We start from the raw sequence: 17,500 nt of genomic DNA, 5'->3' as shown, positions 1-17,500 counted from the left end.
GCTATGGAAAATCTCAATCTCTACTCAATGTCATTGCAAGCAAGAGGGTAAGAGAGAGCTAAGTGTGTGTGTGTGTGCGTGTGTGTGTGTGTGTGTGTGTGTGAGAGAGAGAGAGAGAGAGAGAGAGAGAGAGAGAGAGAGGATACACAAGCAAATCCTAATGCAAACACCCAACCATCCATAAGCATGCATCAACAAGAGAGAACCAAGCATGCAAGTTATTAAACACGAGCTCCAAGCTAGAAAAATTAAGCTCAATTGTATTTAATGGAAAAGTCTATTTTCTCACGGCTTCTATAAGCTTGTTGATCTCCTCCTTGACCATCTTGGAGTACGTGGGGTTAATCCAATAAGCCCTATGTCTTGAAGGCTTTTCTCCTTCCATGATAGGAATTGTGTGCATGACCACTCCCCTACTCCCTTCATGTCTGTGTACTTCCAACGAGCAAAGTAGTCTTGGAACTATGTGAGTAAAAAATCAATGAGATCTTTCTCCTCTTCGAGATCCAAATCCCAATTGGCTTTAAATCTCCTTCTAGTCCAGCAAAGTTAATCTCCTTGGCCCATTATAACATATTTGTGGCTTGCCACCAGGGTTCTTTTAGCTTTCTCAAAATGTACAAATGGTGACCCACATTTAATGCTTAGAAGTGTGCTTCGCGACTTGCCTTAGGACTTCTGCCTCCTTAGTGCTCTCCTACATTGCTCTTGGCTTCCTTTTTAGCATCGGCCAAGGCCTTCTTTTGGGCTCTCCTTACAGAGCAAGAGAGATTTTTAGTTTTTACAGAACTCAAGGGTTCTTCTCTTTTCATGGCCACATAATTTTGATAATGTTTAGCTCTTTCTGCCAACTGATGGTAGAAGTCTACATGGGAGTCCATTGCTTAACATATCAAAGCCAATGATATTGACTTCCTCCCTTGAAGAGATGCAATTCTTTGTTCTTAGCACGCTTTTGTTTGCATGCTTCCACCTCTTGATTATAAGAGTTCCTTTCTCATAAGGCACTACTCCCTCCTTAGCCTCCAAAGCCTTGATCCCTAAATAATCATTTCTCACTCATGACAATAATGCTTAGACTCTTACACGTACTCCTAAGGCACTGCTCCTCCCTCCTTAGCCTCTAAAGCTTTGATTCTTCTTTCAAAGCTTCATGATACATCTTGGTGTTCTTTTTTCATTTTCACTCCTTTTCTAGTATGTTGTGTTATATTGACCTTTAATTTCTCGACCTTGAATTTTTTTCACATCCTTTTGTTTGGTTTTCTCTTGCGCTTTTTATTTTTCTCAACTTCTTGCCATGTGTTTTCTTTCTTTCAAGCTATCTGTTTCTACCCTTGCTTTTTTCTTTTTCTTTTTTTTGGGGGGGGGGGGAGGGGGGGGCTTCCTTAGAGGCTATTTTCTCAGCTTCTCATCTACCTCCTCTCATACTCTTTTCTCAATTTCTTCCCTAGCTCGGTCTTCCCTTTCCTTTCTTTCCATCTCTTCTATTTTAAGGCATTCTCTTAAGCTTCCCTCTATATGTCTTCAGTTTATTGACTAATCTTCTCCCTTGTTTGCTTCCTTATTTCTTCCTTGGATTTCTTTTTTGGCATGCCTCTTGGCCTCAAATCTAGCATGCATTAACATGAACTCCTCTACAAGCTTCTCAATGGCCTTATTAATAGCATGGGTTCCTTGATTAACTACAATTTCAATTGGATAACTAAACTTGGTTATTGCTATTTTATATAGAAATCAAGCCATGCCTTTTTTTGAATTGTTGCATGGAGCTTCTGTCTCAACCCATTTTGTCCATAGTCGATGGATGATAATTTGCTGCTACTCCGAGTGACTTTCTTGAACAGTCCCATGAAATCTACTCACTTCATTAATGGTTCCAACTAGTTTCAGTTACATCATGTCATTAATAAAAATTCGACTTCAATATGCTTGCATTTTCATTGCATGCTATGGATCTTAGATAATCACGAACATGCAGATAATGATGATCATCTAGGCATAGAAAAGTAGAAGCAAGATGATTCGGATTAGACAAAAAAAAGTGGCAATAGAAGGCCACAATTACATGGAGATCGTCACAGTGATGATGATGGCGATGTCAATGATGATTATTGTGGTCCCTTCTTCTATCACACGTGGGACTCACAACACACGTGGGTATAATAGTCTAGCATTGGTGGAGGGCGAGTAGGCAAGTTGAAGAAATAGAAAATACAAAGGCAAAATGAGGAATTAGGGGCATGAAAAGCAACATGATTGGCCAAGCTCATATAGCCATTTTCATGGCATTGCATGAAAATGTTGTTTATCTGTATCCCATAGGATATAGAATCTGTTTATAATGCCAAAAGATTTGGGAGCAAACAACCTTACCAAGTGATTCAGCAAAAAAAGGCAATGTAGGGCACATATAGACTAGGAGATCCAACACTTCCACCCACACAAGGCGTCTACGCCGCTTGATAAATTTCTAATAATCTTTGATGGGAGACCACGGGTAAACATGCACCATTTGCTGTCCAAAAAACAAAGGCAACTTTTCCAATAGTACTTTTATGTACTTCGATTCATTGAGAATTACCTCGTAAAAACCTTGTGCTACAAAGTAAAACCCTTTCAACAAAGCATTCACCAAGCATGGCTTTTATTCATTGACTAGGGAAGAAAAGGATTACTACTTTTTGTGATAGTTTTGTTACAGGATCAAAGAGAATATGACTCTGGATTTTCAAATGAAAATCAAACACAAGCACATGGCCCGAGACTTTGAGAATTATATACAAGACAAACGATACGTAGAGGAGGCAAGAGGAAGTGGAAGAGCAAACAAGAAAGGAAGAGAAAACGAGTGTTGGAACAAAGGATAGAAGGACGATTACTTAACACACCACACAGAGCACACGCTTAGCTCGCAGGGGTAACAGGGGTCACGACTAACATTGTGGGGGAAAAAAACCCTAGTGCAAGGCTTCACAAGTGTTGAGTGCTTCACGCGCACACACTCTTTTTGTTTTTGTAATACGTTATATTAATAATGGGAAACCTCCAAGTGGAAGAGAAAACCCACAATCAAAATACAAAAAACATAAGCCCAACTGTTCAACTATGAGACAACTAAATTCAAAAGCAATCATGAAACACTCGTAGCTAGTGCAAGGGAAGATCTCCGAGGTCAAATGAATCCCGAAGAGATAACAAAAGGGATCTCTTGAAGAAAGCAAAACAAGGAATATCTTGTGCAACAAAGATAGACCATTTTCTTGTAGGATAAACAGACCATCGGACCCAAAATCTAATCCATGCAATGAAAATATCAAATTCTCGCTAAGTGGAAGAAATGCTACCCACAAATCTCACATGAAGGTGTCTTAACAATCTGTCTTAAAGAGCACAAGAATGGGAACAACACCATAGAAGAAGACAAATTCTCACGTAGATGTGAACACCTTCTACAAGATGCAAGAAAAATACATCTTTCAGCTAGAAAATTGCCAACCGATAAAGCATCAATGAGGCATCTCCAAAAGAAGGCTTTCTATTTCAGGAGAAATTTACTCTTCCAGATCTTCGAGAGACACCCCCCACCAACGAAAAGGCTTGTTAATGTGCCATAGAGAGTTGCTATACCCTTACCAAAAGGCTTGTTAATGTGCCATAGAGAGTTGCTATACCCTTACCAACTAAAGCATTATGTTGCCGCACTGTAGTTTTCCCCTCATTCTGTTGTACATTCACAATTGGTTTAGATGATTGTGAAGGCATAGCTACCTTAGGAGTTTGTTATAAAACTAAAGGAAACTCAAGATTGCACATGCCCAAATTTACCACATACAAAACATGAACCAGCAAACTTGCCCCATTTAAGATGGAAAAAACCCTCTTGGGTTGGCATCTCCTCCATATGTATATCCAAAGCCACACATTTTGGAGTACGTTTGTCCCATAAAATGCAAAATTTATGGACATTGCCATATGAGCCGGGTAGACATACCACTTTACCAAGTGACTTAAGCCAAGTAAGGTAATGCTGATTGACAATACAGAGGAAGATCTTTGACGTCAACCCAGATAAGGCATTTATACTCATTAATTGGTGACCATGGATAAACATGAACATGTTGTTGACCATAAAACAACCGAGATTTTTCCAACAACATTTGCTTGTATTTGGGATATGTGAAAATGACCTCATAAAAGCCATGATCCACTAGGTAACAACCATGCACAAAACAACCTCCCAAAAATGCTTTCAGCAATTGTCCAACATCCAGCACAGCTAGCATGTGACCAAGAAAAAAAGTACTTTGCTTTATGAGCAAGATCCATCACAAGTGCATACAAAGCTTGAGTTGGAACTGCCACACAGAATTCCAGAGGTGGTGCATCCCCCCAAGCATTTTTAATGTGCGTGCGCACGTGTGCACACACACACACATTATATACATACACATGCACACACACTTTTTTTTGGGTTAACACCACACACACACACATGTATGTACGTATGTGTGTGTATTGAATGTAATATACATTTACACACACACACACACACACAAATATATATAAATCTGATGGGATTTTCCCAAAACATGTTGTTGCATCAAATTACACAATAAAGCCAAGAACTAAGCTACCTCTTTGTATTCCTCCAGTCATGTTCCTAATTGATATTTACATAACAAATACTGCATGCGCTTAACATTGTTTCGGCCAAGAAAACTATGTCACTCACAAAGCTTTCCTCCTACCTTACACTGCAGGACCTGTACCAGCATCGCTGTCATTTCCATTCAATGTAATCTCCACAATCGTATAAATGAATGACAATAATTTATGTGTTCCCAATGGTTCCTAATGTTAACTTGGAGTTATCCACCAAGAACCAGCAACATTAGGAATGGGTTTGGTCATATGGCACCCTAACAAAAAGTTGGCCATGGAGAGTCACCACTGCAGATGTTTGACTTGCGTCGATTGGCAATGGCAAGTTTATGACCTTTAAAAAAAAAGAAGAGTTCAATATATAAGCATGTGTTGAACAAAAAAGCATGAGATTGATTTAGGACTTCGATAAACACACCCATAAACCAGCTATCATACCTACATTTTTTTGCTTGGATTCTCTCAAATTTGGCAATATTTTGAAATTGTCTGATAGGTATCTAGTAGGCTAAAGAGAAACTGATTGAGGGTGAGCAATCCAACCTAAAAGCAAGCCCTAGTTTTGAAGATGGCTATCATCAAGGCTAGCTTTGGCGTAAAGAGGAAGAATGCACGATTTGGTTCAGAATGCAAAAAACAAGCTTGACATGATAGTGGTCTTGAAGAGAAAAGACAACCATGACAATGAGCAATTTGAGTGTGAAGAAAGCTATTTAGAGGACTTGTTGGGAGAACAGAGGCCAGCAAAGCACCATAGGATTCTAAGAAGACCTTCAGCGCTTACAACTCATGTGGTCATTTACCTTGTTATTTCTTTTTAAACAACTCTCTAAAGATGCTCTTGATGTATAACGGGCATGAAAAGCATCCAAAAGGTCATAAAAACTTCATCCTAAGAGTTATAAGAGAAGTGTAGGTTCAATCTCTCACTGGCTTGGCCTTGGACAGCCTTGGACAGACAATCAATAACTCATGTAAAGCGGGCCTATCGTTTATACCAAACCCTTATAAGATGTCTTTGGAGAGAAGTGAAGGTCTGTTTCCTAAAGACATCAGGAATGGAAGAAAGGGTTTCACTAATCAGTGTAAAGAACTGAACAAGTCAACTACTGGTACAAGGCCAAGAGACATCCACAAGAAGCCAGCAGGAAACTGATAAAACTAAGCATAAATCTGGTTATCAAGAGACGCATGTATTAGGAAGCCCATCGGTCTAATTGTGAGGAAACCACCCAGCTATATTTTACAAGCTATTCCATATTCGGTCAGCATAAACAATAAAGCCCTTTTCATTTTTGTTTTTCAGTCTCATACCATAGTATTTCTGTGACCATGATCAAGCACAATGCCTTGGACATGTTTTGGTACTTCTTCATTGGTGTAAAAAGATGAGCATTGATTGAGCTTAAATAGTCAAATTGATGAAACGTCATAGCAGTTAACTTGCATGAAACACCATTTTCTAATGTACACATGCACGTGTGTGTGGTTCAATATAGACCAATGGCAAAAGAAACAACCTTTTTGAATGAGGTCACTCCCCAAGGATTGTTCCGCTCCTCTGGTTCACCAGCAATTACGAGCTGCCCTCCAGGTTCGCATTGAATGCGCACCTGTGGTACACTGGTGTGAGTCCTCTCTCTCTCTCTCTCTCTCTCTCTCTCTCTCTCTCTCTCTCAGTGCGACTATTCTTGCTAGAGATGCGTCGTCACAGAGAGAGCTTAATGACAACGGCTGGACACCACACCAACAGCTATCACAGACTTCTTTGGCCCTAAACATGTTATCACAATTAATACTTAACCCCACAGGACCATAAGGGACAGTCACAGACAGATCATGGAAAAGACACATGGCTTCATAGGGAGAGCACACCCCATGCTTGAGGTGTGCTGGCCCCACACACACATGGAGTCCTCAGAAAGAGCACACGCATTCCTTTTGAGAGCCAGATGCCCTCGTTCAAAGAGATCCAGGCCTTACGCTCATCAGCTCCAAATCAGGGACATACTCCAGCACCACCGAGTGGTCCGAGCACAGGAGGTGGATATTGATTCTATGTATTCAGCCATTTTACTGAGTGCCAATGAAACTCGGACACTTGGCGCATCTTAAAAAAGAAGATGCCACACATCCCCATCACCGACCCTCTTCTATATGAGAGACTTATGCCTGCAACCTCTATGACATCCCAGATCAGCCTTAACCTGACATATCTCATATCCCATGCCCTACATCTGACACCCTTTTTACCACCCCTAATGCCACAAAAGCCCTATTAAAGTTACACAACCATAGAACCAAGGACCATGAAGACCTTCACATTGAACAGTTTATCCATGGTTGGAAGACCTTGGCTCCTATCTTAGCTCACATCTTTGATAGGGCTCTTTGTGAGGGGGTTTCCCCATCCTCGTCTACCCACACCATTGTCCCCATCCACAAGACAAGAGACCCTTTGAACCCCAATAACTACCCAAACCATCATGATTGGCCATACGTTTGCCAAGATTTATGGAGCAGTCATGGAGGCTCAGATCAGCTTGAGGGCATATGCTTATATGTAGTGCTGCATGTGAACAAGCATCAACTCTAGGGGCAATTTTGTCCTACTGGATTTTCCCCTGGACATCTGGTGTGAAAGGACACCTAGACTAATTTTATTATTATGGGTTGTGTACACACAACCTTATCATTCTAATACATTCAGCATCGTGTGGCTCTCCCATCTTTTTTTTTTTCGTAATGGTTGGTTGATTAGATTACGAAAATGTAATACAAAGCAAAGGTCGCATGACCAGCTATACAAACATTTACGTAGAGGCCATCAGACCTCACACACTAAAAGGCCACATGAGGCATGCCCACCGTATGAAGAGCATGTAACGAGGGGTCAGCTTGTGCCCTAGTGATAACATGTGCATCGATCAAAGAAGAAACTTGCCAAAGCAATAGACCACGAACGCACTGGACATGACCTTTCACCCCTGATTGTGAATCAAAGATGAAAGCATTTCGCATGAGCCAATTATGCCAAAGACCAACCATCGAAAGAAAACAAAGAAGACCTCATGTTGCTGATTGTTCTCCCCGGGCTAACCATGTCCAAATACCCACTGCATGGGTCACAAAGTGTGTCCAATCACCATTTGTCACACTGAAGAGATGAACTCCCATACCTGGTGAGCCACCGGGCAAGAAATAAACCTATGCTAACTAGATTCAAGACAAGTTTGACAGAAGAAACAGCTGCCATTCGAAAGTCTCCGATCGGCGATGTCAAAGGGCAATGGCCAAAGGCAGGCCCCCAACCATGACTCGCCAAATAAACACTTTGCCCTAAAAAGGAAGCTTGGAATGCCAACCACGGAATAGGATGCGCTTCCACCAAAAGGCAGTTTTCTTAACATTCCATACTTTATTAGCTTTTGCTGCAAGCCATCTCTTCTCTTGGACCAAAAGATGATATACAACATTAGCGGGAAGCCTTCAACATTGCTGCAACTGCAACCAAATACACTTGTAACCTCGAGGCACACGAAATCTATGACGAGCACGGCGGAATGATAACATTCACAGCTGCCTAGGCAACAAAGTATCAAACATCCTCACAACACCCAGTCTCGCCATACGATTGAATTGCCGTCTACAATTATTCCTCTCTGGCCAACTAATCACACGAGAGGTGGCCAACAGCTCTGCAAGTAGGGAGTTCTCATCTCGACGAGAATCTGGAGGTCTCCAAGAAGTGAACCGTAACACCTCCTGCCATGATTCAACCAAATAATCTAGCAGAGGAGAAGCAGATACACGCACAGATTGTGAAGCATTTAGAACATCCCACCAAGATGCAACAATCCGGGTCATGTCCACATCCTCCAAAAATGCAATGGTCATGTCTATCCATGGTTGGGAATCAACACACAGCCTAAAGTAAAGTCGACCTACGGGCAAGAAGGTGTACCCAAACATCCAACAAAGCTTCCCCTCCCAATCTCTTCGGGGTGGTAATATGCTTCTATGAAACCCAAGTCAATCCTAGATTATTGCCTTTCTTTTTCCACACCATGAATCGAAGCTGCTGGGTGAGAGCTGTCAAAGCCTTTCGAGACCAAGGAAGTTAAGGGCAAGAAATAAGAAAGCACAGCTAGCATAATGACCTATGCCACTCCCAGTCGGGTGTGAAACGGCCATGCTTGAGACTTCCAATACACAAACTTATCCCCAATATGGCCTGAGATCCATTCTAAAAGTTGTTTGTTGGTGACATCCACCTTGATAGGATAGCCCAAGTGTCGTACAATGGTCCCACACGGCACAACATGACCCTGCAAGCTCCTGTAAATCTCTCTCTGTGCAAAGTTGCCATTGCCTTCTCAACATTGGATTTGTTGGCTTTAGGAAACATAAACGAATCATCAGCCAGTGCTTGACCCACCAATTGTTGACCCAAAGGCAAAGTTAGCCCAACCACCTTCCCCTCCTAAGCCAACTGAGTAAGCAAAGTAAACATGGGATGGGTAACCAAAGCAAAAAGCACAGGGCTCAACGGACATCCTTGCTGTAGAGAGCGAGTAAGGGACACTGGGAACCTAACTCCACCATTCATCATAATCCAAGACTAAGATCCATTGTTGAAAGTGTAGATCAAATGAGACATAAGTGGCCCAAAATCCATAGAATGCATCAACTCAGCGAGGAAAGACCAACTAACATGATTCAAAGGCTTTCTCCAAATCCAACTGAACCATCACCACCTCTTGCTTTGTTTTCCTTCCATAATCAATGCCTATTTGAACATTAAGGATATTATGCAAGATATTGCGCCCCTTTATAAACCCATACTGAGCAGGGTGTATCAAGTCTGGTAGAAACTTGTGCAATCTCTTTGCCAAGACTTTAGAGAAAACCTTATACATACAACCCATCAAAGAGAGAGGCCTCAAATGTTTTAAAGCAAAGGGAGAAGGCACCTTTGGCAACAACCGGATCACCCCCACTTTCCAAGAATCAGACATAGCTCCAGATTGCCAGATCTCCTAACAAATGGCTGTGAATGGATTCTTCAACTGATCCGCATACTTGGAAAACAATTCATTAATAATGCCATCCCAACCTCGGCTCTCGTCTTTGGGCAAATGAGCAAGCACAAAGCCAACCTCTTGCTCTGTAATATCAGCATCTAAAATGTTGGCCGAGTCCAAAGACACTTGATGTTGCACCAATACTAGAATACTAGCGCGTGCTTGATGAACATCATTAGATAGTGCCCAAAAGCTCCTAGTAAAACTAAACACACAAATCCATGATTCTATGAGGCTTTGAAATCATTTCTAATGAATTTTCACGCCTCACAATATTCTCTCTAGCATAAGAGGGATGCAACTGTGCATAAAATTTATGTGTCTGACAATTATTAACCTTAAGGGCCTCCAACCGGGAAGATAACTTAGCCCTCGTATAACTTGCCTCCTAGCATTCAGCAACTCTACGAGAGAGCCAAGAAACAACAGTATCCAGTCTATCATTCCCCGATGATATAGCCGTCTGAGATTGCAAGGCTCCCACTAAAGATTGCAGCAATGTCAGCTCTTGCCGCCTTTTCGAGGCCTCATGAATACCATACTGACGAGCAAGGCGTTGAACATTAGACAAAAAGCAATCCCAAGCTGACATTCCTTGCTATAACATAGCTGAAAATTATCAACAATCAATTGCAGCATGTATCCATGAAAGACCTCATGATCAAGGAAGTTGTGATTGAAGCACAAAGGCAACCTCCCAAGCAAAGTTTCATAAACATCCACAGGCTGATGCATTATGTCCAAGACCCATGGGGAATGATTCGAAAGAAGATGCTGCCTCTCCACAGCCACTTTCAATATCTCACGCAAAAATAAATCATCATGCATAACATACATTCTATACAGCCTGCTCTAAGTACCCGGATACTGGCGAGACTGAAAAGTAAAGCCAGAACCAAAAAAGGATGCAACTAGGACCAATGAATCAACAAAGTAAAGTAAAGACTTTGTTTCTTGTCTTTATGAAGCTCGTTCATTTAAAAGTAAAGCTAGAATCAAAAAAGGGCCAAGCCTAGGGAAGGATCATTGGAGGAGCATAAAGAGGCTACGGGTGATGATGATGTCATGCATGATCAGGAGTAAGCCATCTATACCACATGACATTCTACATGCGGAGTTTGGGGTGGCCCCACTGGTTACAGATGCCCTTTTTCAGGCTGTCACTTATATTCAACATGTTTACACACTTGACAGAGATCTCCTCCCATGACTAGCACTAGAGTCCTCTATGCAATTATACTGCTAAAGAGAGAGGGAGTGACTGAGACGAGCTGGACTGTCCCCCTCCTCAGCGACACGACCACCACCATTATCGACACATACATGGTACTCTGAGGTAGTTGAGTGGTTTCATGCACATGGCATACAGATGGACCGTCTCCCCTTGTTTCAATTTAGCCTCGATTTCCCCTACCTTGATCTCTCACAACAGGAGATCAATCGGATCATCCGGTTAGATATACTCGGGCTACACATACACCAGACATGGGTGTCTCCGTCAGAGATTGGTAAGAACTATGAGTTCTACAGAGAACACTTCTTGAGACTCTCTCCGGATGGATTCTTTGAGATCCCGGGATATATACAAATACACGTCACATGCTGTGTGTATCACAATCGGCCAGCTCAGGGTATCCTCCCACCGCCTCAGAGTAGAGACTGGCAGAGCTGAGAATGTCCCACACGAGGAGAGGACATGCACAGTATGCATCACAGGGAGCAATAGAGGATGAGGCCCATTATATGTTCAGTTGCCCGGCTTACTATGAGATAGGGGGAGATTCCACTCCCTCTTCTGAGAAGGATTCGGACCACTCACACGGGTGACACAATTTGAGGACCAGAGGTGCTTGGGCATGTACTTGATGGAGCTCAGACGACACAGGGATGTAGTGTTGAGACAGCATGCTGAGAGACAGCACCGGCTCCAACAAGACCCCTCACAGAGAGCCATCACAAATTTCTTTGTGATACACACATCCACATTGGAATCCACTGCCCACAACAGTTCGTCTACTACGACATCAGAGGCCACCACCCGTACCCATGCTCCAACCCCACGCCCTAGAGGAGTTCTTAGCGAGAAAGCTCGATCCATTCTGCGAGCCAGACATCCCAACGCAAAGCATCAAGACCCTCCACCACACAGAGATAAATTCGTGAGGTTCTCTGCCGATATGACACACTCCCAGCATAGAGGCCTGACATTCACTCCACCATTAGATTGGTTCTGGCCGAGGCGGGTATCATCATTAGCTGATTACAGCATATCTCACTCTACACAGGATCATATGTTGATCACATGTACTGTCAGATGTTTTCATTTTACTTTTTCTTTCAGTTTTCCATGGCTTAGTATATCCATGGTACCATTGTATTACTTTTGGTCTCATAGGCCCTTTGGGTCTTCCGTAGACGTTAATATAACTCTCTCTCTCTCTCAAGTACAGATTGGGCAAATCATGAAGCGCCAAGCGCAAAGGATTTCTCAACGGCTCACCCAATGCAAGAAACGGGAGTTCTATGCTCGGAAAGAGGATGAGTTATACCGACTTTTCTTAGGGCCAAACTGCAAAGAGGCATGGAGGATACTCCGAGAACATCGCCCTCCCACACCTATCACTTGCCCGAACACATGGCACTCCTATGCACGCTCCCTCTATCATATCCCCCATCAGCCACCCGTACCCCCACGACCAGATCCCCATCCCACCACCTCCACCTTCTTCACAAAGGACATGGTCCTCAAGGCCATTTGTAGACTATGCAATGGGCGAGCCCAAGATCACGAGGGACTCACTGCCGAGTACATCTCGCATGCCGATGATACCTTGGCGCCCCTACTGGCCTACATGTTCAATAGAGCCCTTTGTGAAGGATTTCCCGCCGAATATCCACTTGATCCTAATAATCACAGGACGATCATGATTGGCCACACATTGGCCAAACTCTATGGATTAATGCTAGAGGTAGAGCTCAGTTCACTTGCAGAGAGCCAGGGATGCAGAGCCTCAAGACAGGCTGGCTTTCGGAGGAGCTACTCTACCCTTGACCAGATCTTCACCCTCTATGCCATCATCGAGGAGAGTAGAGCATGACATCAGAGGATTTACTGGTGCTTTGTGGATTTCCGCAAAGCTTTTGATACCGTACCCCGAGCCCGCCTCCTACACCGTCTACGGTAGATAGGGGTCCCATCTGACATGGTTTGGAGCATCGTTGCCCTCTATGAGTCCGTCACCGGACAAGTGAGAGCCCTAGGAGGTACATCACAAGAGATTTCCACTACTATTGGGGTGAAACAGGGCTGCTCTCTATCACCCGCTCTTCTTGGCCTCTACAATAATGAGATCTTGAGCTTCATTGACGGATTAGGCGGGGTGGTCCCACACTGGCAAGCATATTGATCCCCATACTACTTTATGCAGACAACATCGTCCTCCTCTCAAACTCAACCGAGGGGCTTCAGAGACAGTTGGATGTCTTATAGGACTTTTGCACTCAACGGGACATCTCTGTTAACCTTGGTAAAACCAAGGTAATGGTCTTCAATACCTCTCGCCCCTTCACATCCAGATTGAGCTTCACATATAGAGGGGATCTTGTGGAGATTGTCTCATCCTATGTCTACCTTGGTGTCACTTTCAGTGGCCCACGCTTCACCATGCTTCCTGCAGCACATGCTAGAGTGACACGGGGATATGCAGCCTTGAGCTTACTTGAGTGGTAGTGCTTCCAGGCACATTTCCAGAAGCCCAGGACAAAGGGTTGGCTTTTTGACACCCTCGTCACACTAGCCTTTGATGTATGGAGCAGCCTTCTGGGGGCCAGATTTATCCGATGAGGATTGGCAGTGAGTTGAGAGGCCCCCCAGGTCATGCTGTTCTCCCGTATGATCCGCAGAAAACCATCAGTCCCACACCAGATTATCCATGTAGAGTTTGTTGTAGCCCCGATGGTAGTGGATGCCCTCTTCCAAATAGTCACATACCTCCATTGCATCAGTCACATGGATCCCCACAGGTACCCGAGGCTTGCCCTGGAGTCCTCGAGACAGCTAGCACTTGAGGGCCACTCTGGAGTATGGTAAGCACTAGTTTCCACTTGGTTCTCAGTATATGGGCTCCACATGGACCGCCTACCCCCCCTTTAGTACAGTTTGGATTCCCCTTTTCTCCGGCTCTCTCATGAGGATACCAACTGGGTTATCTGGTTAGATCTTCTCAGCCTCTACACCAATTGCACATGGATCACACCTCATGAACTCCCACGAAGATGCACTTCTACAGAGATCACTTCCTCACACTCACTGAGGATGGATTCATCCAATAGCCGGGCTACTTGAGTGTTCACATGTCCCATGCTATGTGGATTGCGATTGGCCAAATATGAGTTTCATCCCACCGCCTCAAACTGGAGACTAGTAGAGCTGAGCGCATCTTCAGAGCCGGGAAGCTCATATGGAGACCCAAAGAGGAGAGGACCTACCGATTATGCCACACCAAGGTTGAGACGGAGGAGCATTACATATGCCGTTGCCTAGTATAATATGAAATCCGCGCGAGGTGGTTTCACTATCTATTTCGTGAGGGATTTGGTCCACTCTCCAAGATCATTCACTTCCAAGTCACTTCCAGGACCCCGTTGCCAAGGCCTCTTCTTGCTTGAGCTGCGCAGACACAGGAATGTGGACCCTCCATGAGCTGCTCTGGACCTACCTTGCCCGAGAGAAGTTACCTCGGACCGAGCCTCCGCACTCCAACCTGCCCGACACCCCCGGCCACCATCGGCCATGATCACCTCATCAGCTCCAAATCCAAGACATGCTCCACTGCCATCGAGCTACCTTTCCACGTGACATAGCTAAGGGAGACCTCTTGGCCATAATCATTAGCCCCATGCTTGATATTTTGGAGAGTGGTATCGAAGCTGATGCTGCTCTCGTGTTTCTATGTTCTTAAGATGTGGCTTGCATGAGTAGTCTTTATGTCACAGATGAGTCAAACTCTTATGAGGAGGGTCAAGAGGATGAGCGCTAGCAAGAAGCCATGCAACAAGAAATCAATGCTATCTAGAAAAATAGCACATGGGATCTAGTGGACTTGTCTCATGACAAGAAGCCAATTGGTACAATGTGGGGTTATAAAGTCAACAGAAAGTTTGATGATACCATTGATAGGTACAATGGCCAGATTTGTTGCCAAAGTCTATGCACAAGAGAAAGGCATAGATTATGATGAGCCTTTTGCACCTACTTCAGGGCTATCCACTATCAGATGTGCTGTTCCTTTGGCTACCCATCATGGATGGAAGATGCATTAGTTGAAAGGCATAGATTATGATGAGATTTTTGCACCTACTTCAGGGCTGTCCACTATCAGATGTGTTGTTCCTTTGGCTACCCACCATCATGGATGGAAGATGCATCACTTGGACATTAAGACAGCTTTTCTCAATCGGGACTTGTAGGAAGAAGTTTATCCGAGTCAACCCATTGGTTTTGTGGTGCCTAGCCAAGAAGGCAAAGTATGTAAAAAGACTATATTAGGGAGTTCGGAAAATTCTCAATTCCCACTTTGCAAAGATTCACAAACGGGGAGCACGGTGAACCCTATTAATCTTTTGTCAAAACCTCCTCATGTGGCATATCGTTGGAAAGCTCTCGACATGTAGGCTCTAAATATATAATCTCCGAGAAATTTGGGGTTGGTGTACCCAAGATACTCTAATAAGTAGATTAAAAGTGCCATCATTTGGAATTCCCAAAGTATAGGGATTTTTGCAAACTCCCTAACATGGCCTTTAAAGCTCTGAAAGGATCTTTATGGTCTCTAATATGAGAAGATACACTCTTATTTGGCAAGCCAAGGTTTCAAAACAGTCCAACTGAGAGCACCCTCTATGTTGAAGAGGGTCATAGGGTTTTATTTGAGACCATCTAGCTAGCTTTTTTTTTTTTGAGAAAAAGATCCTTCAATTAGTTAAAGAAAAATTAGTGACAAGGAGCTAAGTACAACCACAATGGGCTAGATACAAACTCGCCTCATATAAGGGCACGTAACAAGTGATCAAAGGGGGAGAGATGGTTCTCCTCCGGCTGGCCACTCTGTGAGGAGAAGGCTATCTCATACACGGGGAGGGCGGAGGAACAACCACATAGGTGGTCTGTAATAATGCCAAATGGGTTCACCGCCTCTATCTGTGAGGAAAGGGCTAGGCCTCCAAAGTCTCAAGAAGGCTTCCTGCCGCTTCCGCATGCGGTCAGAACCTCACTGTAGCTTCTCCCATTGACCGCGGAGGGTTTGAATGATATAGAGCTAGATGCTCCTGATGGTCTCAGCCGGCGGATGTGGGTACCCTCGATGGATGGAGATACTCATTGTTGGTACACTCAAATGAGATCATGGTTTGACCTACATGGTTTGCGGATAGAGGCACTACCACCCTTTCGGTATAGTCTGGATTGTCCATTTCTGGATCTCACCCGCTCAGAGCAAAACCGTGTGATCAGGATGGATATCATCAGAGTGGACATAGAGAAGACATGGACTAGCCCCCTTGAGCCCTTGGGCACGAAAATGGCTCTCATTACAAGAGCCATTTTCTACACACCTCACCGGATGATTTTATCACCCGCCCGGCGTACATGGATGTACACCTATCACATGGGCTATGTTGTGCCATTGGACAGATACGGACCTCATCACACCAGCTGCGGATTGAGACAGGGCGATATGTGCATCAGATCTTGGATGACTACATTTGTCAGCTATGCTACCAGGAGGTAGAGACAGAGGAACACTACATTTGCCGATGTACAGTCTATTATGAGATCCGAGGGAGATATCACTGCCTCTTTCGAGAGGGTTTTGGGCCGTTACGCAGGGTCATGGAGTTTGAGGATTAGAGATGCCTGGGATTGTTTCTACTTGAGCTCAGGAGACACAGAGAGACCCTCTTGGCAAACAGGAGGCCGAGCCATGATGTACCTGGACAGAGGACCCTGACAGATTTCTTCGGCACCAGCACCAGCAAACCCAGCCCACACACCTCCTGATACCTCCTCCATTGGGCCATCAGGGCACCGACCACGCTCCCAAGGAGTCACCATTGATAAAGCAGTTATCTTATGTCATGTGTGTCGGCCACGCCCACCAGGATCCCAACCACGGCATCCTCACCATTGCCAGATCAGAGCCATTATTTCTCTGCATCGGAGGCACCTACATCGCTTCTACAACCTCTCCACTCTAGATAGCCCCATGGCGGAGATACTTGATCTAAGGAGAGGGCAACGCTTCAATTGATCAGCATACATGGATCTACTTGATATACATTTTTCAGTATTTTCCAGTATTTTCTACTTAGTATCATCTCGGAGTCTTACAGTTCTGTTCTTATAACTGTAGGACAATCAATTTATTGTACTTTTTAGTCTCATTTAGTTGTTCTCTTTGATGACACACCAACTTAAGATGTACTCTCAGTTTTGGTCTCATAGGCCACTATGGCCTCCTAGAGACGCTAATACATCGAGACAGGGCAGGAGTCAGCTGACATTCACTCTCACAGGACGCCAGGTGAAGGTGATGACATCATACGTGTACCTAGGAGTTACCTCCTCTGCAGCAGCCACGCGCTTCACCATGGGTTCAGGAGCCAGATCTAGATTGACACGGGGATATGCAGCATCGGCTATGCTAGACAGACAGTGCCACCAGGTGCATTTTCAGGAGCCCCGGACGAAGGGG

General features: G+C 44.2%; 1 protein-coding gene across 4 annotated transcripts in view; it reads right to left on the bottom strand.

Annotated features, from left to right (window-relative positions):
- Positions 1-4,562: 4,562 nt before the first annotated feature.
- The window catches only part of LOC147629400 (AT-rich interactive domain-containing protein 6-like), a 124,469-nt gene continuing 111,531 nt past the window's right edge, over positions 4,563-17,500 (bottom strand). For 3 of the 4 annotated variants that reach the window (XM_086812655.1, XM_086812656.1, XM_086812658.1), the window contains 2 exons: positions 6,186-6,278; positions 4,621-4,999 (listed from right to left, as the gene is read on the bottom strand). In XM_086812655.1, the coding sequence (XP_086668781.1) occupies positions 4,895-4,999; positions 6,186-6,278 (198 nt within the window). In that variant the 3' untranslated portion in view covers positions 4,621-4,894. Of the gene's footprint in view, positions 5,000-6,185; positions 6,279-17,500 lie in introns of all 4 variants that reach the window. The other variant, XM_086812659.1, reaches the window with a different exon arrangement.

The sequence above is a fragment of the Cibotium barometz genome, chromosome 18 (assembly GCF_041138505.1).
Source record: "Cibotium barometz isolate CiBa-2024 chromosome 18, ASM4113850v1, whole genome shotgun sequence".
Lineage (NCBI taxonomy): Eukaryota > Viridiplantae > Streptophyta > Polypodiopsida > Cyatheales > Cibotiaceae > Cibotium > Cibotium barometz.
This window is presented reverse-complemented; position numbering and strand designations above follow the sequence as displayed.